The sequence below is a fragment of the Marmota flaviventris genome (assembly GCF_047511675.1).
Source record: "Marmota flaviventris isolate mMarFla1 chromosome 5 unlocalized genomic scaffold, mMarFla1.hap1 SUPER_5_unloc_1, whole genome shotgun sequence".
Classification (NCBI taxonomy): Eukaryota; Metazoa; Chordata; class Mammalia; order Rodentia; family Sciuridae; genus Marmota; species Marmota flaviventris.
In genome coordinates this window covers 213,412-241,185 of record NW_027287679.1, presented here as the reverse complement: position 1 = coordinate 241,185, position 27,774 = coordinate 213,412, and the positions used below count along the sequence as shown (strand labels likewise).

Sequence of the window (27,774 nt, the reverse complement as noted above, 5' to 3'; positions counted from 1 at the left end):
GTCTCTCATTGTTTTTTCAGTTCCAAACACTATTTTGGGCTATGAATGGAATTAAGTTTACTTACAGATTCTCATGTAGGACATTAATTTCTAGTTTTCAGTTGTTTGTAATATAGCTGCTAAGAACATTCTTGAAGATCTTTGGTTCATAGTGTCCATTGCTCTAGAATAACACCCAGCAGTGAAATTACTGATTATAGTAATAATTTAACACATTTAACATTATGAGAAATAACCAAATGTTTCTTCAAATGGATTCTTCAGTCAACAAAGTGTGCAAGTTTGAGTTGTTCTAAACTCATTTTCTGTGAGTTCTTCTGTGAGCAAGGCTTTGTGTCTTTTCTGACAGGCAACAAACACAGCAGATGCTGAAGGGTTTCGGCTGGAGGCAGACATCATGGCCTGCATCTGAGTGCATGATCATGCGACCTAAAGGCCCTGGGATTACACACAGAGCTGCACAGAAATGCCTGGAGAGCATGTGTCCTTCTGGGCAATTCAATTCTACTCCATTCTGTGGCGTTCAGTGCTGTATTTGCTCAAGAAAAGTGACGATTGTTACAGTGAACGACAGTTGGTCTCTTGCCTGGGAAACCTCACCACTTCCTGCTCATACAGAAACAGTCCGTCAGCTGGTAAAGCACATAAGGCAATGTGACAGTGACCTACCAAGGACAGTCTTGAAGCACTTTCAGAGTCTAAGAAGGATGGCAGAGCTTTGTCTTTCTGCAGGGAAGGGGATGGAAGGAAGCACATTCATTGAGGGGGAGAGGGACAGCAGCCGGAGCAGCTGAAGGCATCCTGAGTCTTCCCAAATGTCTGCAGGGAGCCTGGCTTCTTGTGGCTTGCAGCTCTCTGCTCTGGGAATGGCAACCCAGACTGTCATTATGACCCATGAGGACATAACCACTACGCTCTAGAGAGGGACAGCAGGGTCTGCGGCTGGCACCTTGACAATGGTAAGGCCATTTGTACTTTTCTCACCAGCAGGCTCGGGGTAGAAGTACGGCCTCAGGGGCTCAGTGAACTCACTTTTGAAAGTGTGGAGAATGGTACATTCAGTCACATTGTAGAACGAGATCAACCCTTCCTTATACTGCAGAAAAATGCCCACCCTCAGGAGGGGACCTGTGACCTGGAGAACGTGGTGGGAGACGGAGAGGGCCTTGTACGTGCCATCTTTCAGGCACAGGGTCCAGAACCCGCTCTGGGTCTTAGCAGAGATGTACTGTCCTTTGCGGTTCACTGACTCCACACAGATCCCGACGGTCCACTTGCTGTTCCCTGCTACTTCCACCTCCCAGTAGTGGCTGCCACTGGAGAAACGGTTCCGACCCAGCACCGCTGGCATTGTATCAAATCGCTCAGGTTTGTCCGGCACGTCCTGCTTTTTGGTCACGGATTTCACACACTTTCCATCAGGTGACACGGCAAGGTAAGGGTGAGCAGTGTCTTTATCCAGTATTATGTCTTCTGCAGAAGGAAGGAGAATTAATGGTAGGATTTCCACTAGAACCATCCAGATTGTAAGACAAGGCAAAAACAGGTCACACTTGAGGTTCTTTCCATAAGTAAGGACAGGATCCGTATGCTATTTCCCATGAGGCCATTCCACAACCAAACACAAAACGGTTCTGACTCAGTGTGAACTATCCCTGAACTATTTCATCTCTACAACAGACGTGAGGTGTTTCATCACAGGTTCCAAAGGACCTGGTTATAGGTTGGGACGTCCATGGTTAGGGCCTTGACATAGGTAATGACAGTACAGATCTCAGGATATTTCTTCAATATTTAAGCAAGGTCTACCCCACCCACCTGGGTGGATTCAAAGGGATAGAGGTGGCTGTGGAGGCCCTTACATGCAGAGCAGAGAGACAGAGCATGCCTGAGGGCCCAAGCAGCGGGAGGTGGGCGGTGGACAGCAGCATGTGAGCAGGCAGAGGACCCAGCCAGAAAGGCAGCACTCCGAGGGAGGGAGGCCCCACCAGAGCCTGTCTTCAGGAACGGGGCCTCTGGACAAAGTGGAGGGCAAGGGAGAGAGTTGAGAAGGCATGTTCAGAGGCAGCTCCTTGTGGAGGGTTGACAGTCGAACAGATGAGAGGGTACCCACGGTGGGGGTGGCAGGGACTGGATCCACAGAGGCAGCCCTCTCCACCTTCTCTTTTCTACAAGGAGAAATGGTGGTGTTTGTGCAGGTTGATCAGGGGAACCTGAGAGGCATGAGAGCTCTGAGACTTTAGGAGAAGAGAGAAAAGGAAACCAGCCCGTCTCACCAGTCTGCTTGATCTAGACAGTCTTGTGGCTGTGGAATTGCTGAGGTCAGGACAGAGAGAGGACTGATTTCTCACTTACCTAGAAAGTTATTTCAGATCAGGTGACACCATGTTACCCCTGTTTGCACAGCTACTGCACTGTGGTCTTTTCTAAAATGAAACCTTTCCTAGTCAGCAAATTGGTGCTTATTGGAAAGAACGTAAGCCCAGAATCAGATTATGTTGACAGTTCAAATGTGTGCTAGAGATGGGGAGGGAAAACACTTCTCTTTTTTCACAGGGGGACTGATGGAACTGCAGATGACATTGCAAGCACAAAGTCAGTCTTCCCCACAGAGTAATCACTTTGCACTTACCTGCAAATTTTCGGATTTTATTCAGACCTGCAATTGATGAAGATGTTCAGGGTTAACTGGGTGACAGGGAAGGACAGGGCTGTTGTAGGTAATGGCACATGGCACATCAATTGGGAATCCTGGCTTCACTTACCCTGTTCTCCAAGGAATTTTCTTTCTTCTGCAACAGTAAATAGGAAGAGGTAAGTGTTCTAAGTGGTCACAGGACACATTTATAATTTACCTTATGATAGAGACACAGGACTTACCAAGCTCTTTGTTAATTTTATCTAAAACAAATAAAACAGGTAGAAAGATATTAATTTACAAAATTCTGAGACATTTGATCCTTAGCTTTAATTTTATATGACTTGTGTGGCATTACTGGATATGTGGAACATATCTCTGGGCTCAGGGATAGAAGGAACTGGCTGCCTCAGACCACACAGGGCATCTCTGGGCTCAGGACTGCATGGGCTGGCTGCCCAGAACACATGCGAGGCACACAGAGAGCCAGAGCTTGTCCGCCCTGGAGGTCACTGAATCTGCTCCTTAGATCTAGTGTCAGAAACTGCCATGCACTGGTTCATTGCTCTTCATGGCAATTATTTTTATTTAGTATGTATTCATATTATTAGAGAGAAAAAGGGAGAGAGGGAGAGGGAGAGGGAGGGAAGAGAGAGAGAGAGAGAGAGAGAGAGAGAATCAATTCTATTACATTTTCAATAGTTAGATACAAAATGTTAAAATATCTTTTTACTTATATATTATATTTTAATTCATAACAGCAAAAAAGACCATCCAATAATGCTACTTCATCATCTTTTCTATTCATTTTAAACTTTATTTCATATTTTCCATGAAAGTAACAAGCATAGTTTAATGCCTGAATATTATTTATTTTTGTAAATAATGACTAGTGGCCTAGTCTTTTATATTATGGATTTAATTTTTTTCTTATTTTGATCAAAGCAGACACACAAGTAAAGATTATCTATATTTCTCATCTGTGAGATTATAAAGGCTAAGAAAAATAACAAATATTTTTGGTCTTGCTTTACAAGGTCAGCCAGGACCCTCTTTAAGGGCCTCGCCACTTGAGTGAGTCACCTACCCTATCAGTCAGGGGGACCAAGAGGACCCTGGAGGCCAGGAAACCATCTGCAAACATTTTTCAGAGGAGTGTCTTTGGGGAGGGAAATGTCCCTAACAGTTCAAGGCAAGCTCCATGTGGTCAGCAAGACTTTGACGCATTCTGTCAAATGACACAACTAGTAGAGGAAGAGACTGAAGGGGCCAAGAGGCTTCTCAAAAGTTTCTAAGAGTAGGCCTGAAAAGTCTCAGCTTACTGAGCAGTAGAAGGAGAGGGGTCAGCACAGGCGTCACCTACTTGGTCTTAAACACTCAGCAGGGAAGTTCAACAATGTAATAACAAGAGGAGGAATGAGAAGTGGGACAACAGGGATGCAGGGAGACTTGAGAGGAAGACAGAAGCCTTTTAATGTGATGCTATGTGCAATTGTGGAAGCTCTAGCAGAAGTTAAGTAAAGCCCCCAAGTCACGGAGAAGGGGTTCTCACGGACGGTTGCCTGGCACCAAAGCCCTTCCACCAGACTCCTGCACAGAGAAGGTGGAGCAAATAGCTTGGACAGGGGCCCTGTATTTAGACAAAGACAAGAAAATATGATCCCAACTATATATTTTTAGTAGCCCATATTTGTGGAACCATCTAAAAGGAGAGAGAAGCCCTGCATGACTTATTTAACTGGTAACTTCAGACTTCGGCTCACTTATATTCCGCTTTATAATTTATCATGGTGCTTCTACTTTCAGGCTTAACTTCTGATCCTTTTTGCTTTTATGTTCCAGCTATTGTTTAAAGACAAGTTTAGCACTGGGACAAGGAACCTGCTGACCAGACTGGCCAACACTCCAGGTCCCTCAGGACTGAGGAATGGCAGAGGACAGGAAAGATGGTGACAAGGACTTAAGATTCTTCACTTTGTCCTGTAAATGTCTGTGGGGGGCTAAAAGGGGGACTAAAGACTCGGCCTCTCTGCTTGCATTTTACACCAACCTTCTTTGCTCCAAAGTCACCCTGGATTCCAGGAAAAAGGGCTGATGGATGGACCTCATGTGAAGAGTAGAGTCCATCCACCTTTCCCAGCTCAGGCAACAGCAACTTCCTTATTGGACAAGGCCCTGTGGGACCAGCCTGAGATAAGGATGGGCAGGGCACACCTGACCAAGACCTCCTGCATTGGCAGCTGTGCAAAGCCTCCAGCTGTGTAAGCTCCTCACACTGGACCTCAGTCCCCTTTCTGTAAATCCTCAAAGTCCTTGTCAGCCCTGAAGACAGGGCTAAGGACATGGGTCCCCGCATCTTTCCAGAGTAGATGATCAAAGTTCCTTTTCAAGTTTTTTAAAACAAAAAAACAAAATAAAAAACCATTCAATATCATTAGCCACAAGGAGTAACTGCAGGTCAATACCACCATGAGAAACCATCTCACCCCAGTTAGAATGGCTGTGATCAAGACAGAGCAAAACATCGTGGTGAGTATGTGGAGAAAAAAAGACCTTAATGCCTTGTATGTAAAAAGATGAACTGAAAGTAGAAGAGGAAGTATTCTGGAGGGGGAATAGAAGGAAGGAGAAGCCAGGGTAGAGGTAGGACAGAGAAAATCAAAGCACAATAATAGACACACGAAGATAATGGCATGAGGAAGCCCATCAATGTGCTCCATCAATCTGCAGTAGAAATTATGTTACCTTCCAGCTTTAAATCTTAATGTTGTTGTTGTTATTATTATTATTATTATTATTATTATTATTATTATTTGGTACCAGAAATTGAAGTCAGGGGCAATCAAACACAGAGCCACATTACCAGCCCTATTTTCTATTTTATTTCTAGTCACGGTCTCACTGAGTTGCGTAATGCCTTGCTAAGTTGCTGAGGCTGACTTTGAACTCACAACCCTCATTTCTCAGCCTCCTGAGCTGCTAGGATTACAGGTGTGCACCACTGTGCCCAGCTAGATATTATTTTATCAGTGAAGTTTTAGGCTTGGTATCTGTTACTCCTTTGTTCCTTTTTCCCTCTTATATAATAACTGGAAAAAAGTATACCTGTCTCATGTCTTTCCTTATATTTGGAATCATGAACCTTGCTGATTTCACAGGCTCTGGGCTGGAGAAGAATTGTCCCCATGTGACTCACACCTGGAGTCTTCTTCCCTGTGTCTGATTCAGATGAGACTCTGGTCCTTAGACTTTTCCTTTGGTGATAGAAAAAATTAGGACTTTGAGGATATTGAGACGGAATAAATGTATTTTGCATGGGAGAATGACATAGATGTGGGGGACCAGAAATTTTCACCATGGAAAGCTGTGGTCTGAATGTCCCTGGAAGTGCATGTGGAAGAAATAATCTGCTATGCAGCTGTGTTGGAAGACAGAACTATTACTAGGCAATTCTGTAATGGGAGAACCGTCCTCATGAAGGAGTTAGTGCCATGATCATGGTGTGGGCTGGTTCTCTTGGGAGTTCCTGATAAAGGAGTGGGCGAGGCACCTTCCCCTCTCTATGCTGCACATGAAATCTTCTGCCTTTCCACCTTCCACCATGAAATGATGCAGCAAGTTGGCCCTCACAGGATGCTGGTGCCATGACCTTGGGCCATTGTAAGAAGTAAATCTGTGCTTTAAATAAATCAAGGTACATATGAAATACCAGTCTCTGGTATTCTATTATAGGAGCATAAAATAGATTAATACAATATGACCAATTTAAGTAACATAAACTATAGTTATAAGCTTTTCTTCTTCCATGCATGATGCTTTTCTTTTCCTTATACAAGGGCAGTTTGTTTGCATTCTTTTAAAAATGCATTTGAGCCTGGCACAGTGGTGCACACCTGTTATCCCAGTGGTTTTGGAGGGAGAGGCAAGAGGATAGCAAGTTCAAAGCCAGGCTCAGAAACTTAGGGAGGCCCCAAGAAACTTGGTGAGAGCCTGTCTTAAAATAAACCATAAAGAAAAGACTGGGGATGTGGCTCAGTGGTTAGGCATCCCTGGGTTCAGTCCTTGGTACCCAAACCAAAAAATGCAATTGATTTTATTTTAAATTAAAACCAAGTTTGATTTACCCTGTATGAATGAGTTGGTCACAATTATTGGAAACATAAACAAACAAATAAATAAAGGCTTAAAGAACAGGATGTGTCTGAAGTCATCCTAAATCCAATGAGGGGTTTCTTTGCACAGGCTCATTTGAAGCACTGCTGTACTTAGTAGCTTACCTTATGGAAAAAGATTTTGCTAGGCAGAGAATCTGCCTCTGAGTTCCCTCCAAAGTCAGATGAAGCAGGGACAACTTTGCAAATACCATTGTGAACAACACCTCCTGGCAAACCTGGTGGCATTTCGTCTGGTGCCTAAGGGGAGGCAGCAGCGTGGGATGCTTTGAAACAGTCCCACCATGCTGTTCTTGCTTCTTTGCTTTCACACAAATCTCTATGTGTTGGCAGCATGAAGAGCCCCCCTTTGGGAGAGTCGACAGGCCATGGCACAAGCCCAGGAGCAGGCTCCTCACCCCTGGGCATGGCACCCACACAGCCGTCTCACGCTGAAGCAGGATATTTTTGGTAAGTTTTGAGGCACGGAGTCCCTAGGAACAGGCAGAGCCCCTTCCATTTGGGACCCTATGGCTTGTCTCCTCTAGTGGGGCTGTGAGTCTTGGCAGTGGCACTGTGTGCAGTGGAGCAGGCCCAGTCCCTCCAGAGACAATGACCATTCTGTGGCTCTAGGATGAGCAATGGCAGGGCACTTGGCTGTGTGTGTGTGCAGTGGTAGGCTGCATTTGGATGGAGTGTGGACTTGGGAGAGCAAAACAGTGTTATAGAGACTTGGGGCAATGGACACTGGAGTGGACAAAGAAGAAACTCTCTCTCTCTAGAACCCAACATAATTTAAGGACTAGATTCCTACTTCTCCCAGGTTCATGAATTCAGCCTTTCCGCAACCATTTCCTGGATAATGGTGAAATCATCATATTCATGAGCACATCAAGAGATTTATCTTCCTAAAACAGAATGGTGGGTTTCAGTATGCAATGGCTAACTAAAACTTACCACATTTCTCCAGGAGTGCAGCTGAAAAACAAACAAGTGGAAAACAAATTAGCTGACATGGGTGAAAATGCAAATTCACCTAACTGATGACCCTTAACTCATTATCACCATGCACAGGTCAACAATTCCTGGTCATGGGAGGCTCAATGTAGTGAAATACTTTATGAATATATTGGGCCGTAGACCAGCTCTGTCAGTGAAAGAGCAGTGAGCATGTGAGAGGAGAATATTCAGGCCCAGGATACATTGTTGCCTACATGATTATTTAAACTAATTTTTAAGCTAATTTATTATTTCACAGAAATAATTGAGTGAGGATTAAATAGATGCCATAGATTCATTTTGATTTCATGGGATCTCAGAATTTGGTAAAGCAGATAGAATCATGCTTTTTCTGGAAATTAATAGCTATGATTCTGGTAGTAGTAAGAATAACATTATCTGTAATATGTGTTCAGGTATTTAAATATGCAAAATTTTAATCTTGAGTGTGAATGATATCACCTCAATAGCATTATCATAGGTAAATTGCAAATGAAAAATGCGGCTGAGTGAGATTAAAAAACTGCAAGATCTTGGAAATCTTAAGAACTGAAATAATTTTAAACAGGTCAGTCTGATTTCAGATCCCATTAATACACATTAAAGTCTAAACACCACTTATTTATCTCCTAGGTGAACCAACATTAATGAATGGATGAATAAATTAAAAGGAACCACATAAATCACACAGATTTTATTTCCTTCAATGAAACAGTTTTTATTCAATAGATTAGGCACTGTTAGATTTGTATAATGGCTCAGGAATAAATCTGATTTGTGAATTTTAATACCAAATACTGAATACCAAATAATCGGCTGACTTTTAGGCTGTTTGCTTATTGGAGCATCTCTGAGTGGATTCCTTCTTAGTTTTCTTCCAGAAAACCTCCCACCTAACCGTATAATGCATTCTCTGCCCTCAAGAAAATGTGACATGCGCAGCACCACCTGAGCGCAGATCCGTTCGGCCTCTCAATTCTTGGCCAGCGTTCAGGTAACATTCTCTCCTGGAACGAGATCTGCGTGCTGGCCGCCTGGGCTTGGCTCTGCCTGGGCTTGGGAAAGAGAGTCCCAGGGCTGATGTCCCTCTCCTCTGACCAGGCCACCCGCTGGCTCACTCTGGACAGCAGTGCAGCCAGCGCTCTCCTTCCTCACCACCGCCTCTCACTCCCAGTCCCTGCTCTTCAGCAACTTGGCCTGGCTGGCCCCTCCTCAGCAGGACCCATGGGCTCACTCCTCCTGCTGTGGGAGGAGTCACTCGTCATCACTGGGGGGCGCGAGGGAGGTGGAAAGGCTGAAGCCCCACACCACGCCTTTCCCCCATCCCTGCCAGGACTGTCTACCTTCTATGAATGCTCAATACGGACCTTTGAAATTACCACGATATTGGTTTAATTGCCCCCAAACATTATTTTTAGGTGATTAAAGGAATTGCTAATGGATTTTGGTTTTGTTGCAACAATCACAAAGATCAATTGTGTATATGTCAAACTACTGCATGGGTCAAAAATAAATGTCACTTACCTTTCTCTTGTTCTATTTCTTCTATATATGAAAAAGCACAAAAAAACAATATTAACAAATTTCCTCTTGTTCTTAACCACAGACAGTCCATCCCAGGATTTGGTCTCCATTTGACAACAGAGAACCTGAGACCAAAGCTGGGTGTTCTAGTGTGTGTGACACAGAGAGGAACTCATATTACCCGAGTAAGAAGTCATAACACAAACTGAAAAACACTTTTTAACCTGTGAATATATTTATATGGAACAGAATATTAAAAATTTTCCCTTTATGCCTTTAAGTTTCGGGTGAGGTTCTCCTGCTGAGAAAACAGGCAACAATTAGTTACAAACTCTCCATCCTCAACTAACTTTGAGGTACTCAATTCATCACCAAAGTATTAAAGAGGAGAAGACCTGTCAAGTGACCAGGAGCAAATAAAATAACTCAGGGCAGAGCCAGCTCTGGATGGTTTCCAGAAGGGCTTGCTTTATTCTGTGGATCAAGAAGGAGGATGCCTCTTGCATTCCACGTAAACAACATGTCTTAGGGAGCTCCAGAAATAGCAAGAGTGTTTCCAGATGCACACCTTAGTGTTTTAAAGTCCTGGCTCTTTAGCCGTCCTGAAGCCTGGGGTCTTCCAAGCTGGACCTTACCTCAGTCTCCACCTTATGCTGATTCTCCTACATAAACAGTTGAAGGTGTCTGGAATTTCCCTGCTCTTCCATTCATCTGCCTCACATTTGGAGTATTTCAGACATCAAGGGTAAACAGATCCTCAGAAGCTTCTTTGGAAGCGTCACAATAATGATCTCTGTTTCGTAGTACCTAGTTCATGTTTTCTCAAAACAGCAGTTAAGCATTTGACCAAATGTGGCCACATAACACACGGTCACTTACACCTTTGCTGCTGGCTATAGGAAGATCTACAACCCACTTGCTTTAGGCAGGAATCACTCTCACTCTAAGTCCTTCAGAAGGGCTTCCAGAACCTTTTAGTGGTAGAGATCTGGGGTCATAATTTGTCTAGGAAGTGCAGCCTCCCACTCTGCACACAGGGGACATCTTCTCACATCTCCTCGAAGCCTCTGGTTTACCCAGCACAAAAGCACTGAAGACAGGTCAGGTGCAGATTTGAAAAGAGAAAGAGGAGGACCCTGTCTCAGCAGAGGACATCTCTGTATTGATGACTTCCTCCTCCTCCTCCTCCTCCTACTTCTTCTTCTTCTTTATGGGTACTGGTGCTTGAAATCAGGGGCACATAACCACTGAGACACATCTTCAGCCCTAGTTTGTATTTTATTTAGAGATGTGGTCTCACTGACTTGGTTAGTGCCTCGCTTTTGCTGAGGCTGGCTTTGAACTCGACATCTTCCTGCTCCAGTCTCCTGAGCTTCTGGGAAGCTTCTGGCTCTTCCGTTCCCTGCTCTTCCATTCATCTGCCTGGCTCTGTGTTAAGATTCTTAAAGGTAATCCTCTGTGCCCTTGCAACCACTGGCCAGTCCCAATATGTCCCTTTATGGCAAGATGGACAATTTAAAGACTCCCTTTGGAACCACCACTTCTTCCTTCTTAGGTCCTGTACAATCTGGCTGGTCCCCTATAGGCAGGTGTGTTCCTAGGCAGCTCCTGACCTGACTGTTCAGATGGGACTCTCTGTGGCCCAGAGGAAGCCTGTCAAATGCACGTACCAAATTGCTCATACCAGTGTATGACCAAGTCACTATAAAATATTAATTGCCAGGAATAACAGATTATATGAAAAATTAGGTGTTACAGAATATTCAAACCTGAGATTAATAAACAGAATGGATTTCATATTTCTCTTATCCTATCTGATTTGATGGATGGAACTGGAGGCTATCATGCTAATTGAAAAAAGCCAATACCCCCAAACCAAAGGCCTAGTGTTCGCTCTGATATGCAGATGCTGACTCACAGTAGGCAGGGGTGGGAGGAGGGCCATGATTAGTGGGTGGGAGGGAGGGGAGAGAGGACTTGAAAGGCAGTAGAATGAATTAGACAGTCATCACTTTCCTATGTTCATATATGAATACATGACCAGTGAAATTCCACATCATATACAACCACAAGAATGGGAAGTTATTCTCCATGTATGTGTAATATGTCAAAATACACTCTACTGTCATGTATAACTAAAAAGAATGAATAAAAAATATATAAATCAATAATCACTTTAAAAATGAATTTTAAATATCATTCCATGAAATTCATCAGCCAGACACAAAATGATTTTGAGAAACATTAAATGATTGATTATATGTCATTTCTCCTTAAATATGTCTATAGATTAAAAAAAAATACTAATCAATATCTGCCTCAAAAACAAAGATTCATTCTTCCACTCAACAGTTAGTTATATATCAGCCAAGGGCCAGAAACTCAGCAGGCTACCAGGTCTAGCAGTGAAGGAGAGGTAGCCCCACCTTGTCACCTGTACAGACCAACATGCAAGGTGACAGGACAAGCAAGAGAATGGGAGCCCGGGGAGGGCTCCGTCCCACCCCAGGGGGAACAAAGAGTTGCCACTCTCCTAGAGGGAAGGCAGAGCTAACCTGGAGGTGACCGAGGACACACAAGTTCCAGATGGGAAAAAAGCAAGTCCAAAGACCTACAAGAGGGCAAATATTATAAAGGATAAAGCTGACAGTGAGAGACATTGGCCAGATGGAGAAGTAGGAGGCACCAGGCCCCACCTTTCCTCACAAGCAGTGAGGTGGCTATTCCCAAACAGGAATAGCTCTGCAGGGGCCCCAGCAAATGATAACTCCAAAGGAAAGATCACCAGGAAAAATCAAAACACTTGAGATATATGGAGAGGCTGATGGAGAAGGGCTGCAGCTACATGTGTCAGCCAAGTGGGGTGCGACCAGGGACCCGGAGGTCTGTGTTGACAGTGTAAAGACATGGTAACCACGTGTGGAATCCATCTATAGTCTTAACACAAAGCCAAAACACAGATTAAAAGCAAGGGCATAGCCACAGCAAATGGTCAAGGGACACATAATATAAAAAGATAAAAATTGTGACATATACTTTCAAGAGGTGTGTTGGTTAATGGAGTTAAGATGTTGAGTTTCATTCTGCCCAGTTCATTTCTTTGTGGTCAGTTAAGTTCCTGTTTGCTTAAAATAGTTTGTTAAAACTATGTTTTCTGTAAGCCTCACAGGGACCACAAAGCAAATCTCTTAAGAGATGCACAAAAATCCAACAGTGAGGAGTTAGGATACTGTGGGAGAAAATCATTTAATCACAGATGCTAGGAGGAGAAAAGGGAGAAACCAGTAAGAAAACAGGCCCATGGCAGCAGCAAGCCCTGTTGCCATTGACTGCCTGAGTGCAAGGGGGTTGAATCCTCTCATTAGAAGACAGAGTGGCTGGAGGCATTGGAAACAAGTTGCAGCTGTACACAAACCACAGGAAAGTCACTTCACCCATAAGGACAGATACACCCAAAGTGAAGTGATGGAAACTGTCTCATGCCAGTGAAACCAAGAAAGAACTGAGTCACCTAGACTAATATGGACTTTAACTCAAAACCATGTGGAGAGACAGAGAAGAACATTAGCCATGACATGTTTATATAGCAGGGAGAGCTACAGCTCTATAGGTATACACCACCTTGTACAGCTGGAATATATGCAAGCTTTATTTGTCCTGATACCTCAACAAAGCTAAAAATAACAAGGTTGAAAGAGATTAAAAAATTAAATTAAAATATATTGTGAGAAAAATCATTAAAATATGGATAAATGGGTCAATAGTTTCAGATATTTTCTTTTTTTTAATTTTATTACATAAGATCAGGAAAAAGCCTTTAAAAAAGTTCAGAGTTGATTCTGTGATACATTTGGTTAGTATTTTCCAACATAATAAAGCAAAATAATATTAAGGGAGAAATTGAAAACTGAATCACAAGAAAAATCAAGGTGAAAATTAATCAGAATTTTGTTGTTGATGTATTCACCTAGAAACAATCATAGAAAAGGCCAACCAAGAATATGCATCCAGGTTTAGGGTTATGGTTAGGATTAGGGTTATGCTTTATGTGGCCTTAAAAAAATAAAATCATTTAATAAGCTGAGATATTCACAGTGAATATGCTTCAGTGTGATAATCTTAAAATTAAAATGTCTGTGTGACTACAATTCATAATATTATCAATGATAATTTCAGCAGATAAATGACATAAATACACTTTAAAATAATTGATGATTATTATGTCTAAATTAATTGTAACATAACTTTAATATATCAAACATTTTTCCACAGTATGTTTGCCTCCAAAACGTAAAGAAATTGTACTCACCTTTCTGCTTAATTAGCTGTTCTGTATGAAATGAGATAAGTAATAAACAAAGATAAGTCCACAGCTATCAAAGTCTGGGAGACTTGCTAGAGAAGCAATCTTGACTCGATTCTTTCAAGCCATGACTTTGTAAAAGATTAGCCAGATATGAGATAAGAATGAGGACAAGGCAGAAGAGATGCTGAGACGGTGTTTCCTCATCATCCCCAGGTGGTTTTCTGAGACTTGCAAAGCACTGTGGAGGGCCATTGCCCTGTGGCCTGTGTCCACCCTTGCCTCAGGTTTCTTCTCTTTTCTGTGGGGCTCCCTGTAAGATATTCCTCAAAGAACTCATCTGGTTCTTCTGTGAGACCTGAGCACTAAGGGACAGGGACAGGGTTCCAGGCCCTGGGCAGGAGTAGGTATGGAAAGAGTGGAAAGAGTCAGGATGCCCCGGACCAGCCAGTCCGTCTCCAGGGCCACAACTGGAAGAAATCCTGGGCATTGCAAAGATGTTTTTGTCCTTGAGCACTTCATAGGGTGTGACTTGGTGATGATAAAGAGCAAGATTCTTTGGTTATTGGTGTGTGGGCATGGGGAAGGATTCTAAATCCCAGAGGGTTAGAGAGGATCCTCCAGGCACAGAGAGGCAAATGCAAAGAAGGCACTTCACATACAATTAGGGAGCCTTCCTTCTTCTCAAACCCAGGGAAAGGAGTAAGCAAACAAAACCAGCAAAATAATGAGCAAGAAATAAGAAGTGGTAACAGTGGGCATTGGTAGAGCTCTCGATGGTGGATGGGGCTGTTTTCAGATTGGCTCCTTTTCTAGGATTTTATGGGTTTACTGCAACCTTTCCTTTAGCATTCTGCCCAGTTTCTACAACCAGTTTCTTTATTCCTCAGAATCAAAGTCATATTTACAACCTGGAAGGAATAACAGAGATAATAATCCAACAAAGCAAAGGGATGCTTGATCAAGCTCATTAGGGACACTAAGAATCTCAAACTCGCCATTGATATTTATTGATATTTCCTTCCTCAAATCTGTCCTTCAAAATCACCTGGCCTTTAAATTGTAGCCAAATACTTTAGCAGAGAGGAATTTATGAATGACTCACCATGTGTCCCTTGAGCCTATCTTAAAAACAAATATGTGCCCAAGTTAAAAGGTACTTGTCTAAAATCCTGACAGTTCATTATTCCGCAGGCCACCAAAGTCTATGACTTGTGTAAGTTGGGATTTACGTTTTCCATGTGTATGAGCTCAGAGATGTGGCTGTGCTCAGAGTCACAGTTGACAAGGATGGATGATCTCGGCTTGTGATTCCATCCATGTCAGATTGGGATGGGTCACATGGGTTTGCCTGAGCAACTTCTCCCTCACCCCTTCTCTGGGTGCCCACCGTGGTACAGGAGAGAGTTATGGGTTATGGTACAGGAGAGTTCTCTGGGTTATGGGGCTCCTTGGGGGAAACACTGCCACAGGCATTAGGCATTTTCTATTTAAATAATTTTAAACTGTTTGAAGAATAATTTCTCTGATATTATTAACTAGTTGGAGGTAGAGGGTCAAGACCCAAAGGAGATTTACCTCCAATATTGTGTTTCTAAGCTCAGGTAGGTATCGATGATTCTTACCCATGTTTACTCACCTGGAGGGGCTCTTCACCTGAGAAGTGGCCTGCAGAGATCACACTTGCACCTCAACTCTGTCGGGAATCTCTGCCTACTCTGGAGACCTGGAGACCTGCTTTTCTGATCAAGCTCAGCATCTGCCCTCCAGAGCCCTGGACTAGGACACAGGGCAGTGCTGCCCCTCTCTAATTCCCTCAGAACAGCTTTACCCTGTAAGCCTAGTGCCTCCCCCAGGGCCAGCCTGCTCTGCCAGGGACGTCTTTGCAACAGCAGCAGGACCCAAGGTCCTCATCTTCAGCTTGTAACATCTTAATCGTAATCCTTGGGATGAAGCAGGTGCACTTACCTGGTCCAAATAGACCAAGTGAGTGAAAATGGAGTTTCCAAAATGGCTCTTTTGATTTTAAAATCAAAGCAGAATAAATTGTCTTCCTCTCAGAAGTAAATCTCAGTCTATTTCTCATTCTTACATCTTCTTCTCTACTTGTAAGGCCCACAGGTAGGTAAGACCCAGGTGTGGACACACTTGGTAACAGCTTGTCTTCTTGCTGGATTTGACCCATTCCTCCTGTGTTCAACCTTGGACTATTCTCCTACATCGAGATTTAATACATCAACTTTAAACTCTGATGTTTAAATGCTTCTCAATATCTTCCTAAACCATCAGTGTGGTCCCTGGCCCTGCAGTGTCAGCGTCACACATTAGCTTGTAGAGTCCTCATTTTTAGGACCAGCCTGGACCTGCTGAACCAGAAGTTGGCATAGGGCTCAGCTCTCTGCACTTTTAATAGCTGAACCTGTGGCACCCCCAAGTTGGAGAGCCTGTGCTCTACGGGGTCCTCATAGAAGACTTGCTAGGCAGAGTGGTATGGTGATTCTGCCTGGGTTCTCTGGAACTACCAAAGCACAGCTGCCCCTTGGAGATGTTGCTGGAAGTGTGCACACAGGCATGTTAAGCAGGGCAGGTGGCTCGTCCTCACCCACGCTTTCCCCTGATCTGCTGCTAACACGGATGGCCTGAGTTCCTTGGAACTTTCTGAGCTCTCCCACTTCCCACACCTTCTCATGCTGGACAATGTGTTCCAGAGACCTAATGGGGGGATGAGGTTCTGTGAGTTAAAACTAAGCCAACTCACCGTGCTTTGTCTTGAGTAGACCTAAGAAAAGAAAAGAAAGATGGATTGATTGGTAAGACTCACTGGGGCCTGGGGGAGCTGCCTTTCAGCTCACAAGAGCTCTGCAGATCCAGTTAGATATCAGGTCCCCACAGAGTTCCTATCTGTAGTTGAAGGAGCCCAGAAATGTCCACATTCCTGTCTTCCCCAAGTATAGAGAGCAGGGTGCAGGAAAAAAAAAAAAAAAAAGGGCAACAGAAAAAAAAAAAAGAAGCAACGCTTTAATCCAGGAGTGGAGTTCAGGACTTTTACCTCCAAGCCCAATGTTATGAGGAAAGCAACTTTGCCTGCTCTGGTGCAGACTCTTTAGTGCTTTAACCATTGTGAAGTGAGTGGCCCAGTGGCAACAGCTCTGTTCCACAGCTGTGCCTTCCTCACCTCTGCTTCCAGGCTCTGCTTCACACCAAATGGAACCTAAGCATTAGGCAGAGGATCCCATGACTCCACCCCAGCTCCAGCTGTTCCCTAATCCACTTCTTCCTTCTGGGAACTCACATCTGACAATGTTGCATATTAATAAGTCACACACTGTTTGTCTGTTTATGTTTGGCTTATTTTTCTATGTAGTATTTTGAAAGTTTATCTCTATTAGAGAATATAACAACTTGTTTTTTGTGTCTGAATCTATGCCATATTTGTTCATCCATTCATATGACTGTGGATGCCTGGGATATTGATGCCTGTGGCTCTTGTGAGTAATGCCACAATGGACGCTCAAGGGCAGGTGACCCCTGTTGTTGACTCTGTGGGCACACACCTGAGGGGGGTGCTTGGTCCTAGGATAATTCTGTGCACAGCTTTTTGAGAAAATGCCAGGCTGCTTTTCACCAAGATTGCAGCATTTTAAATCCCATTAGCAATGTGCAGGACACAGAAGGAGGAGGAGGACCCAGACCCGCTCCCTCTTTAGCAAATTTCTCAAGGGAACTAGCAATGGGTGGCGCGAGAACCACCTCACACTCTCAGTGACCTAAGGTCCTCCCATTAGCTCAGTTAAGAAGTCTGACCGCCTTTCTGTTGTACAACCCTGGGGACCAAGCAGAACACAATGGGCCCTGGTGGTAACCAGACCAGGTCCCAACCACTGCAGCATCCCTGGACTGGACCTCACGCCAGGCACCAGGAAATTTAGAAAGTGGGAAACGTTACTTTCCCCATAGGAACTAGAGTCACACCTGTGTTGCCTGTGCCCTTGACTTCTCCAGACACCTTGATACATGGACGCTTCCCAATTAATGCACGCTAACAGATAAACGCCCACATTTCAGCATGAATATAGACATTCCTTGATAAATCAGTCATTTTTGACTTGAGGGTCTCACTGTGTTGCCAGGTTGGTCAAGCCATTCTCCCTCCTTAGCCTGCCAAGCTAGGACCACAGGTGTGCACCACCACACCTGGCTCAAATCATTCTTTTTTATTTTCTAAGTTTTATTTCTGATTGTTTTCAATAGGTAATGCATGTGTGTGACTCCCAAATCAAAGGGATACATAATAAGATACACTTTGTGGGGTTCCCTCAAACCTGTGCCCAGCTACTCTACCCCCAAAACCAGAAGCCCTTCCTAAGTAGAGAGGTGATGGAAACCAATTTGAGAAACCCCAGGCTGTCCTCATTTTATTTCATTTTTGGTATAAATACTAACAGGGATCTCTTTCATTCTAAAAAAAATGTTTAATTTAGACAAATATTATGCAGTTACACTCTCTACATTTAACTACTTTCTATATTTTCTTCAAATTTGGTTTATGTAGAACCAACTTAATAAGAGTAAATATTCCTTTTCCCCCTTTATATGATAAATCAGTGTGATAAGCCTATTCCACACACTTTGGGATAATGTTGTTTGAGCTGAAAGAGTGCATATGTGGACCCAAAACAATGTATCTTAAGAAAACAGCTTATTCAGGGTAGTTAAGCAATTGTTTTGGATATATGCTCCTAACAATTGGACACATACACACACTCACACACACTATTTGATATTTTTCTGTAGTTCAAGCTGATATAATTATTGAATTAAAATGATACAAAAGGGAAACAGTGAAGATCGTAATTTGAATGAGATATTTTGAATAAATGATGACTGGTGACATTGAAGTAGTACATTTTGAAAAATTTTCCAAATTATCAGACATGTTGTCAAATTATTTGATCAATAACCAACATTCTTCTTATATTTTTCTATTGGATTCTTTTCTGGCTTCCAAATATTATTTTTGGTTCCTTCAAACATCTCTCCATATTAAAAAGAAACCTGTCTTCTAAAGTTGCACAACATTAGTAACATCATGTTTTGGGACAAGCCATGTGACACTCTGGGCAGGGCTCTGTCAAATGTCCGTTGCAGGGACTGGAGGCCCAAGAGCAGCACGTGCACAGGGCAGGCATCTCTTCCCACCCTGGTTTCTGTCCACCCTGTATGAGTACTCCCTTTGCAGGAATAGGGGAAGTAAATCGTGCAGCTGGCTCTCAGGATACTGCAATGGGGTGAGCATCTGTCAATAGAGGGGTCTAAGGCAGCCACATCCTGGTCCTACAGGAGGGCTGGTCAGGGCCTGGACAGCACTGGCATTGATGCTGATGGAGGGAAACCTTCCAACAAACTGGGGGACATGCTGGAAGGCAAGGCCTCAGCTCTTCTTCCAGCCCTCCTGGGAGTGATTCTTTCTGAGAAGCGTTTTCCCTTCACTGCCCATGGATGAGCAGTTGGTTCCCATCCTGCACAGTTCCCTGGGCTACCCAGGTTTCCAACAGTTGGCTTCAATCCCAGCACTGCCCACCTGGAGTGAGAATCGGGGCATGGAATTGAATTCTCTCAGGAGATGCTTTCTTTGGAGACTGGGAAAAGGTAGACAGGCGCATGCAGCCCTGGCCTGAGTGTAGTTTAAATCTGTCAAAATCCTGTGACTGTTCCTAGAGGAGTCACCCGAGCCTGATCCAGCATGCACCTTTCAAAGTTAGAAAACACTGGCACTCTGAGGACAGGAGAAGATGCCCTAAAGCTGACTAAGGGGTTCTGCTAAGAGAAAACACCACAGCCTTTGGCCATCTTTGGATGGAGAGACAGATAAATAGACAAACAGACAGACACATACATCCATAGGAGGTTATAGTTTTTGAATGCAACTATTTAAGTGACAGATCTGAAAACAATCCCATAGACACACACATAATTCTCATGACGAGGTGGCTGCCTCAACGAGGAAACCTGTCATCTGAGAAAGACGCAGGCCAGAAGGTGAAGGTGAATTCTGTTTCCTGTTCAGGTTATTCTTTCTCAGTTTTAATTCTGAAGACTGCCCCTCATCCACTCCTGACTTTCTTGCACAGCAGTCCTTCGGTCTGTCCCCACTCACCTTTGTCTTTCCTGGCAAGCAGGAACACAGCACAGATGGCTGCAGCGAGGACCAGGACAGAGACGAGCACGGCCAGCACCACCATCCAGGTGCAGGAGCTGGGGAACAAGCCCTCTGCAAAACAGGACACTCTCTCAGGGTCCCTGGACCACATGTCCTTCTGGGGACACTGTCAGGAAGGGCCCAGTTTCCCACTCCGGGCCCCTCTCCTGGTAATCCGAGGAAACAGGGACCCTGAAGAGACTCCTGCTGCCCTGCGACTCCAGAGGTATGGAGACACAGAGGATTTATACTAAAAATTGTAAAAAATTTTAAACACAGTGAAGATACAAAACCAATTCTTCAGCCACCTATGTACTAAGAACATTTCTTAAAATCAACACAAATTCTACATATCTATGGGGTGCCATATGAAGTTTTGATACACATATGCAGTGTTTAGTGTTCAAATTGGGTTAACATTCATCTCTCTTCAAATAGTATTTCTTCTTGGTGAAAACATACAAAAACCTTTCTGCTAGCTTTTTAAAACTGTGGTGTACTTCATCATCATCTATCGTCATTCTACTGGACAACAGAACACCCAGACCAATTCCTTCTTTCTGACTTCTTCCCCATTGACCACCTTTCCATTATTATTTAACTAACATTAGCATCTCTGTATTTGTGACTTGTAATTATTTTTTTTAATAAGTAATATCTTCAAAAGTACCACGTTTCTCCTTCTGTCCACTTCTCCCCCCTACTAGGTCATTCCTAAGGGACTTTGTCACGAGGCCTCTCTATGCAATTAACTTTTACATATATGTATTTGTGATCCTAGTAACAGTGCAGAGGAGTCCTGGGAGCTTCTCTAGGATCAGGGAGGGGTTGTGATGTTTTGGCAAATAGGTTTCCTGTTCAAGGTTCTAGAAACAGAATTCTACTTCCCCTCAGGGCCTCTTCTGAAATGGCCATGGCCAGCAGTTCAAAGTGACTATTGGGCAAATATTTTAACAATGGGTTGGTTCAAGAGAGGCATCAAGGCCACTCATTGAAGGACTATATTTAACTATAAAGCCCTGTATACTTGGAATTCTGTAAGAGAGTACATCACTAACTACACACCAAATGTAATAAATATGTGAGTTGATGAATGTTAATTAGCTTGATTAAGGCAATACTTCACAATGCATGTGCATATTGATGTCACCTATCATACCTTACATAGGGGACCTTTACTGCCAACACCTTTTACTTAATAAGATTGGTTCAAAACAGGCCTTAGGACACTATTGTTGATGGATTACTTTGATCCAAAAATCTTAGCAAAAGGCTTATAAATTAATCAATTGGGAAATTATTACTTATATAGTAATTGCTTCCAACATAAATATGAAGAACTATATTCTTTTTCTGTTTTATCTTCTACATTTTGATTTTCAAAAACTCTGTATTACTATAATTTTTGCGGCTGTAATCCCAGCTCATCATTTCCTGTTAAATGTCTATTCCTTTCTCCACTGTATAGTTCTGAGAAGGAGGCTCCATCCCTTTGCTCTCCTCTGAGCTTATGTTATTAAGATTAATACTTTTTAAAAAAAGTAATTTACTCCTCTGACATTAGTGCTTGTCTTCTTTATGATTCCAACTTTTCAAACAAATGTGACTTCCCAGACTAAGGCATAAAAGAGTGTTGACCCAAAGTCCTTCCTTAGTACTGTTCTAAGAAGGAGGAATATGAAAGAGGAATAAGGAGGAGGAATATGAAAGAGGAATAAGGAGGAGGAATATGAAATAAGCCCAGTGTCTTCAGGGGCTTACCCTCCCACGATGACGTGCATGACCAAAGTCACGCACACTGAGTGGGAAACTTGGTACAAATGCCTCAGGCATGGCTTCCCAGAGGGGACGATGCTAATGTCTGTACATGCAGGTGTGGCATCCAGCTGGGTATAGGGAGGAGGAGGGAACAGGAGGGTGAATGTCCAGAGCCCTGCTGTGGACCTGCAGGTGGGCAGAGAGGAGGTAGCAAAAGGTGACCCTGCAGGAGCCAAAGCAGATGGGGTGTCAGGAGCACCTTCTGCAGACTTGCAGACCTCAAATCCAGACATTTCCTATTAAAGGACTGTGCACTGAACCATCTGGGCAGACTTCATGCCTGCACAGTCACTGTGGGAGGGTGTAGAGCCTGTGGGGTCTTTCTGTGCTGGTGGCATGACTGCATCAGCTAAACTCATAACACTCTCTGGGGAGACCCTCTCATTCCTGCTCCCTAACACCTGGGCACTGAGAACAGGAAGGTCAGTCTCACCCAAATCTGCAAAGCTGGAAAGCGACACGGAGAGGATCCCCTCAATTCATCAATGTCAACTGCACTGCACTTGTTGGCAGTGGTTTCCCTGGGCAGTGGGCTGGATGGTCAGAGGAGAGAACTGGCATTATCCTACAATGCTCCCTTACTCTCTGAATGCCTTCACACATGCAGGCATTCATATTCTTGTAAAATAAACTAATGGCATTTCTTTGCCATGGAGAGAATTATAAAACAGGACAGAAGACATGTTTTCCTAGCTCTCTGGGTAGGAGGAGTTGCAAACTGGTGAATGGCTGCATCCTTCTGGGTTGTCTGTGGTGGGCCTTTGCTAGCCACACCCTCTCTCTCAATGGCCAGATCTCAAGAATATGATGCGGAGGGCACTGACCTGCTAAGGAGACACACACTCCCTTCTGAGAGCTGAGGACAGGGTTCCTTATGAAGCAGGACACATTTGCACTCAAGCTCTTGTCCACCATGATGGAGGTTTGCACTTCAAACAAGCCGTCTCCATCTGTCGTCTTGGTTTCTGAGGCTGGGGTCAGGTGCTGCTCCAGAGAGTCCTCCCAGTGTACCTCGGGCTCTGGATACCACCCCATGGATGTGCAGGTCAGCTTCAGGCCGTCGGCATCGTCAGTTTGAACATGAATATGAGGGGTTGACCCCGAGCCTGGAAAGTGAAGAGAGGCAGACACAGCTTCTTCAAGTTCTGAGCCACTTCAAGTGGTGTGAACTTACGTCTGCTGGTCATCTTTGTAAACTGGGAGTGGGACTAAAACTAATCAATCAATCCATAAATAAATATTGGCCACAAAGGACTTTAGGGGGAATAAAGTAAATCACCCATGTCAACATTTAACATACGAGTCCCTATCGTCCTTTTTATTTTTCCTTTCCACCCTTTGAAGCCATACTAATCATTTTATCTGGTTATTTGGAAAACTGGACACCAAACTTGTTATCAATCCAGGAGCAGCCTGTGCAGCTGCCCTTGGTGGTGATGAGGACCCAGCGGGAGTCCCACATCTGGCCTCCAGGCCTTCATCCTGGCCCTTCTCAGAGGAGCTCACCACTATGTTCCTGGATATGGCCGGGGCCCTCCGTCAGATTGGCCATCCCTTGCTGCACAGGCTGCGGAGCACTACGTGCCTGGCTGAACTGCGGCACGGACTTGCCTGTCACTTAGTGTCAATTAGGTTTAAATGTGAAAAGCAGTTTGCACCCAGCAGCCGCCACTCTGGACCACGCAGACCTGGGCAAGGTAAGCCTACCTGTGGCAGTGGCCACCCAGGAGACCACATGCCCCAGCCCCTTTGGAGCTAGGAGTGGCCTGGAGCTTCCCACAGGGGCTGAGTGGCAATTGCATGTGCTGTGGACTCTGTTTCTAAGGAGAAGTGCCCCTGCCTCCTGCCCCTTCCTCTTTCCTGGGGCTGCAGTGCAGGGAGACTGGGAATCATCCCTGGTAGTGAAGAAGGAGTCCATGCCATGGTGGGTGCAAGGTCAACGTGGACTGTGGAACCTCACAGGTGAGCTGCTGCGGCAGACCTGTGCCCAACACCCCTGCACTTGAGGTAGGAAGCTCTGCTATAGGACACTCGTTTGCAGGTTAGTGAATAATCTCAATCTTAGCTAACAGAAATGATAAGATACAAACAAATGTACCGGGGGTCAACCCGCCCATTGTGGGTTGAGTTCGGTTTCCTATAAAGACATGGTCAAGTCCTCACCCTCATACCTGTGAATGTGACATTCTTTGGTAACACAATCTTTTCAGATAATTGGTAAAGACTAGGTTGAGTTGGATTAGGGTGGGTCCTGATCCCATATGACTGGCAACTTTTTAACAAGAGAAAAAAGTTAGACCTAGGGACACAGGGACATTAGCCAAGCAGATGTGGAGTTCAAGACCGGATGGTGAAGCTACAAGCCCAGGGACAGCTGGGTTGCCAAAAGCTGGATCAGAGAGGGAAGCTCTCCCCAGGGGCCTTGGGGCCTGGCTCTCCAACTCCTCGATTTGAACTGAAGGCCTCCAGAAATGTAAATAAATCTAGATAAATAAACAACTTCTGTTGTTTCAAGCAAACTCGTTTGTGGTGATTTGTTAATGGAAGCCCTGAGAGTCTATTGATGACCCTCTCTTGTCACCTCCTGAGGCCTTGCTAATTGGGCCCTAAACAAACATCTGGAGTGAAGATTGAATGTTCAAGCCCATGGTGTCCTGCACAGCAGGGACCTCAGTGTCTGAACAGGAGAGGGTCATTTCAGAAGCTGAGGGCTTTGAGAAGCAGTGGGGAACGCCTGCTCGGCCCAGCGGCCCCATTTCCTGTGCTGACATGGAGCAGCACAGCAGAGCCAGTGGCTTCAGCTCTCGGGACAGCAGCTCCCTTTCCCTAGGACATGGGTGACACTCTCAGCGCAGGGGCTGGAGAAGCCAGGGAGTAGCTGGGGCTCTATAATCAGAACATACAGTTCAGCATACAGGGCTGCTCAGTGAAGGAAACAGAGGGTAGTTTCCACTTGTCCCTCCTGGCCCTTTCACTTGAAAACATGTCCCTCTGTGTCTCATCACTGGCTGTGTCCTCATGAGTTCAATAAAGATGGGCTTGTGTTTAGTATATTCTAAAAATACAGAACTCAGTTAGCAGGACTTTATAGAAACATGGCGTCAAGGTGCCAGATTTTCTGGGGATAAGAGAGTAAGGTGGTTCTCTGATTCAGGCCACTGTCCCCTGTGTTACATATTTTCAGAATCCGAGATATTAACTTTGAGACCATCCTTGGGGGAAACCCATGGTTTTTGCTAGTGCAAAGAGACTGAGGATATGACTTGACACCAAGGCTTTAAGTGGTATTTCCTCTCTCCTAGAGGAGAATTTCAACATCTGCCTGCAGCTCCCACCACATGTTAGTCCATGGATCTGTGCTCCTGTGAAGCTGGCTGGGGAGTGGGACAGGGATGAGCCTTGGCTTTAAGAACTCAGCTTCAGAATTCACCGAAGGCTGGGGTTCTGCAAAGATTTTCACCTGCAGCACCACTGATGGTTAAAGATTGGGGACTGCGTGGGGTCTATCTAAACCCAAGGTGTGGGAGAACCTTTTCTCTAAGACACACAGTACACTGGGGCTGCCCAAATGGATGACATTTCCAGCAGGCACTGATTTCTGACCTTGAACCAAACTTCACTCCTCTAGGAGGGAGGAGCAGGTGAAGACATGTGGGCCCAGAAACCACACAACCTAGACCACCACAGGACACTGAGGCCTTCTGGAGAAGAGGGCCACAGGCTCAATCCAAGGACCTGCGGTTCACCAGGAGCTGGGCTCTGGTGAGGCCTCCTAACCTGGCGCAGCAGCCAGCACCACGCTGCATTGTGTGGAGTCCAGTGGGTGTGACCCAGAGGCTCAACCCAGGACACCTGGTCTAGACAGGGAGGAGGTGAAGAAACAGGCTATTTCATTTTCCTGGCTTAAGTAAAGAGAATAGCAGGTTCTCAGAGTGATGGTTCCCACTGTCATCACCAGGACATGATGGAAACTACAGCCTGCCTGGAGGTGTGCCAAGGGACGCTGCCTCAAGTAGGCAGCAGAGAAGCCTTTCTTTGGAGAAGCATCTCATGTTTAGAAACATATTTTGTCACTTACTATTCCAGTATTTATACCGTGATGGCCCTGAAGGCCTGTGATAATTTGGGAAGGCCTGGCCCTTCATGAATTCTGGCTTCACCATGTGTGTGCTGTGAAAGTTGCATCCTAAACTCTATAGCTACTGAAATACCAAGCATTCCACCCGCAGAGAACACAAGGAAGTCAGTAACCCACTTTGGGCACAGTGGGGACCCAGAGCATGATAAGGAGCCCAGTGGAACTCATTGCTATAGCTAGTGCTCCATGCCAACAATGCTCTAGGGGAGGCTGACATGAGTTCTACCTCGTTTTCCTCAGCATTCTACCTGCTCTTTATGCTTGAGTGGAAAGCTCAGTTGCACTTGCCCTGACTTGGGGAAGCCGTGGGATTGGAGCATCGGGGCTGCCCCCTGTTTGATACAGGAGATGAACAGGTCCAACCTGCCCTGGCTTCAGAAGCTCAGTATGCTCAACGCCCTCTGATGGTGGCGGCTGGTTTCTCATGGGTCCCCCTGAGAGGAGGGAGATACAAAAACTCTTTCTGAGGCTTTAAGATGTGTGTGAAGGGGGCTAATGCAGGCTCAGCCTCTCACTGAAGCTGGACCCTTCCTTCCTCCTTCACCTGGCAGGACAGATACTTTCCTGGGGTTCATATCTGACCAGGAGCAATACAGAAGGGCATGAACTTATGCAGGACCCAAGTAAACCAGAAGGCAAGGGTGGGAAACACCACATTAGACCACCCAGGATCGTGCTGGATGTGCATGGTAGTGAGGTGCACTGAACTCAGGCCTGATGGTGGGTTGTGGAGTCTTTCTCCCTCTGTCTGGCTCCTTGTGGGGTTTGAAAGCCCAGGCTGTGGGCTTCTGGGACCCATCAGAAATGAGGCACGCTAGAATCCCTCCACTTCCCTCCCTGGAATTATGTTGACCATGTGGAGATGCAAATAGATTCCTATTAAAACGTAAGAAAGACAAAAATAGAGCCTCACATCTCTACCTTTCTTGGCATCATATCTAGCATTTGTGTAGCTTAGCCCAACTCTGTCCATACACGATGGCATCAATATGGCTCTTGATAAAACAGAATATCAATAAAAACTGAATCAGAGCTTCTGTTTGACAGGCTCACCTGTGACCTCCACATGGAACCGTGCTTCATTGTGGTAGGTGGAGCTTACAAATAAACACCTGTAGTCCCCTTCATCTGCAAGGCGGATGGGGTGGATCCTCAGGGCCACCTGCCCTCTGGTGATGTTCTCCCTCAGGAGCTCCGTCCTCCCATGGTACTCTGGCCGCTGCTGCTCCAGGTAGTCCTTGGAGTCCCTGTAGTAGTGCACGAGGCCCGAGTGGTTGCCATGGAACCACCTGACTTCCATGTGCTGGGCATCCGTGGAGGGGCTGAGGCAGCAGGGGAACTCGGCCCCTGTTCCCACTACGGCGATGACTGGTGACCGAGGTCCCATCACTTGGAATTGTCCTGGAAATCAGGAAGATAAAGCATCATGGCCAAGGGCTGGCAGGCGGGGCTGCGACTGTGTGATGAGAGCAGCAGATCAGCTCATGGACACACTGAGCCATGGCCAGCTAGTGAGCAGGGGACGCTGGAAGGCAAGGTGAGTTCAGGAGGTAACACGGGATGTGAGGGTGGGTGCAAAGACCTGGTCCTTCAGGTGTGCTTTCCCAGGGGCTAAGAACTGAATTCAAATCCATGTGCATCAATTTCAGTCTAACAGAACCTGCAAAGTTACAGGGTGTGGTCCTCATTTTACATTGGCATAAACTGAGTCAATGAGTGCATGGGGAATTGTCATGAGCCAGGCTCAGAGAGTGTTCTAGCACCAGCAATATGAAGGTCTCTGTTTAAACCTTGGATTACTCAATATATGATACATAGTACATACAACGATGTGTGCTGTGAAGAAACAACTAAATGCCACGATTCTGTGTGACGAATAAAGGGAACACTACATACAATGTTATTGCATTTTAGAAAACAGGCATGAGAGCATCTTTACAAAAACAGTCTAAGACATTGCCACAGCTTATATCTAAGGTTAGGAATTATGAAAAGTGAAAAGAT

At 44.9% G+C, this 27,774-nt stretch overlaps 1 protein-coding gene across 1 annotated transcript; it reads right to left on the bottom strand.

The window, feature by feature from the left end:
• Nucleotides 1-756: 756 nt before the first annotated feature.
• LOC139703633 (butyrophilin subfamily 1 member A1-like) lies at nt 757-27,157 on the bottom strand. The gene is made up of 6 exons (XM_071607116.1): nt 26,824-27,157; nt 22,457-22,738; nt 19,773-19,886; nt 2,633-2,659; nt 985-1,473; nt 757-860 (listed from the first exon to the last, which is right to left on the bottom strand). Exons 1-6 carry the CDS (start codon nt 27,155-27,157, stop codon nt 757-759), a joined length of 1,350 nt encoding a protein of 449 aa, XP_071463217.1.
• Nucleotides 27,158-27,774: the final 617 nt, after the last annotated feature.

Coding starts and splice junctions, on each gene's coding strand:
- LOC139703633 (XM_071607116.1), bottom strand. CDS start 27,157: ATGGGACCTCGGTCACCAGTCATCGCCGTAGTGGGAACAGGGGCCGAG. Junction 2,660..19,772: donor GCTTGCCAGGAAAGACAAAG/GTGAGTGGGGAC, acceptor CATCAATTGCAG/GTCTGAATAAAATCCGAAAA. Junction 861..984: donor CTTCTACCCCGAGCCTGCTG/GTGAGAAAAGTA, acceptor TGCCATTCCCAG/AGCAGAGAGCTGCAAGCCAC.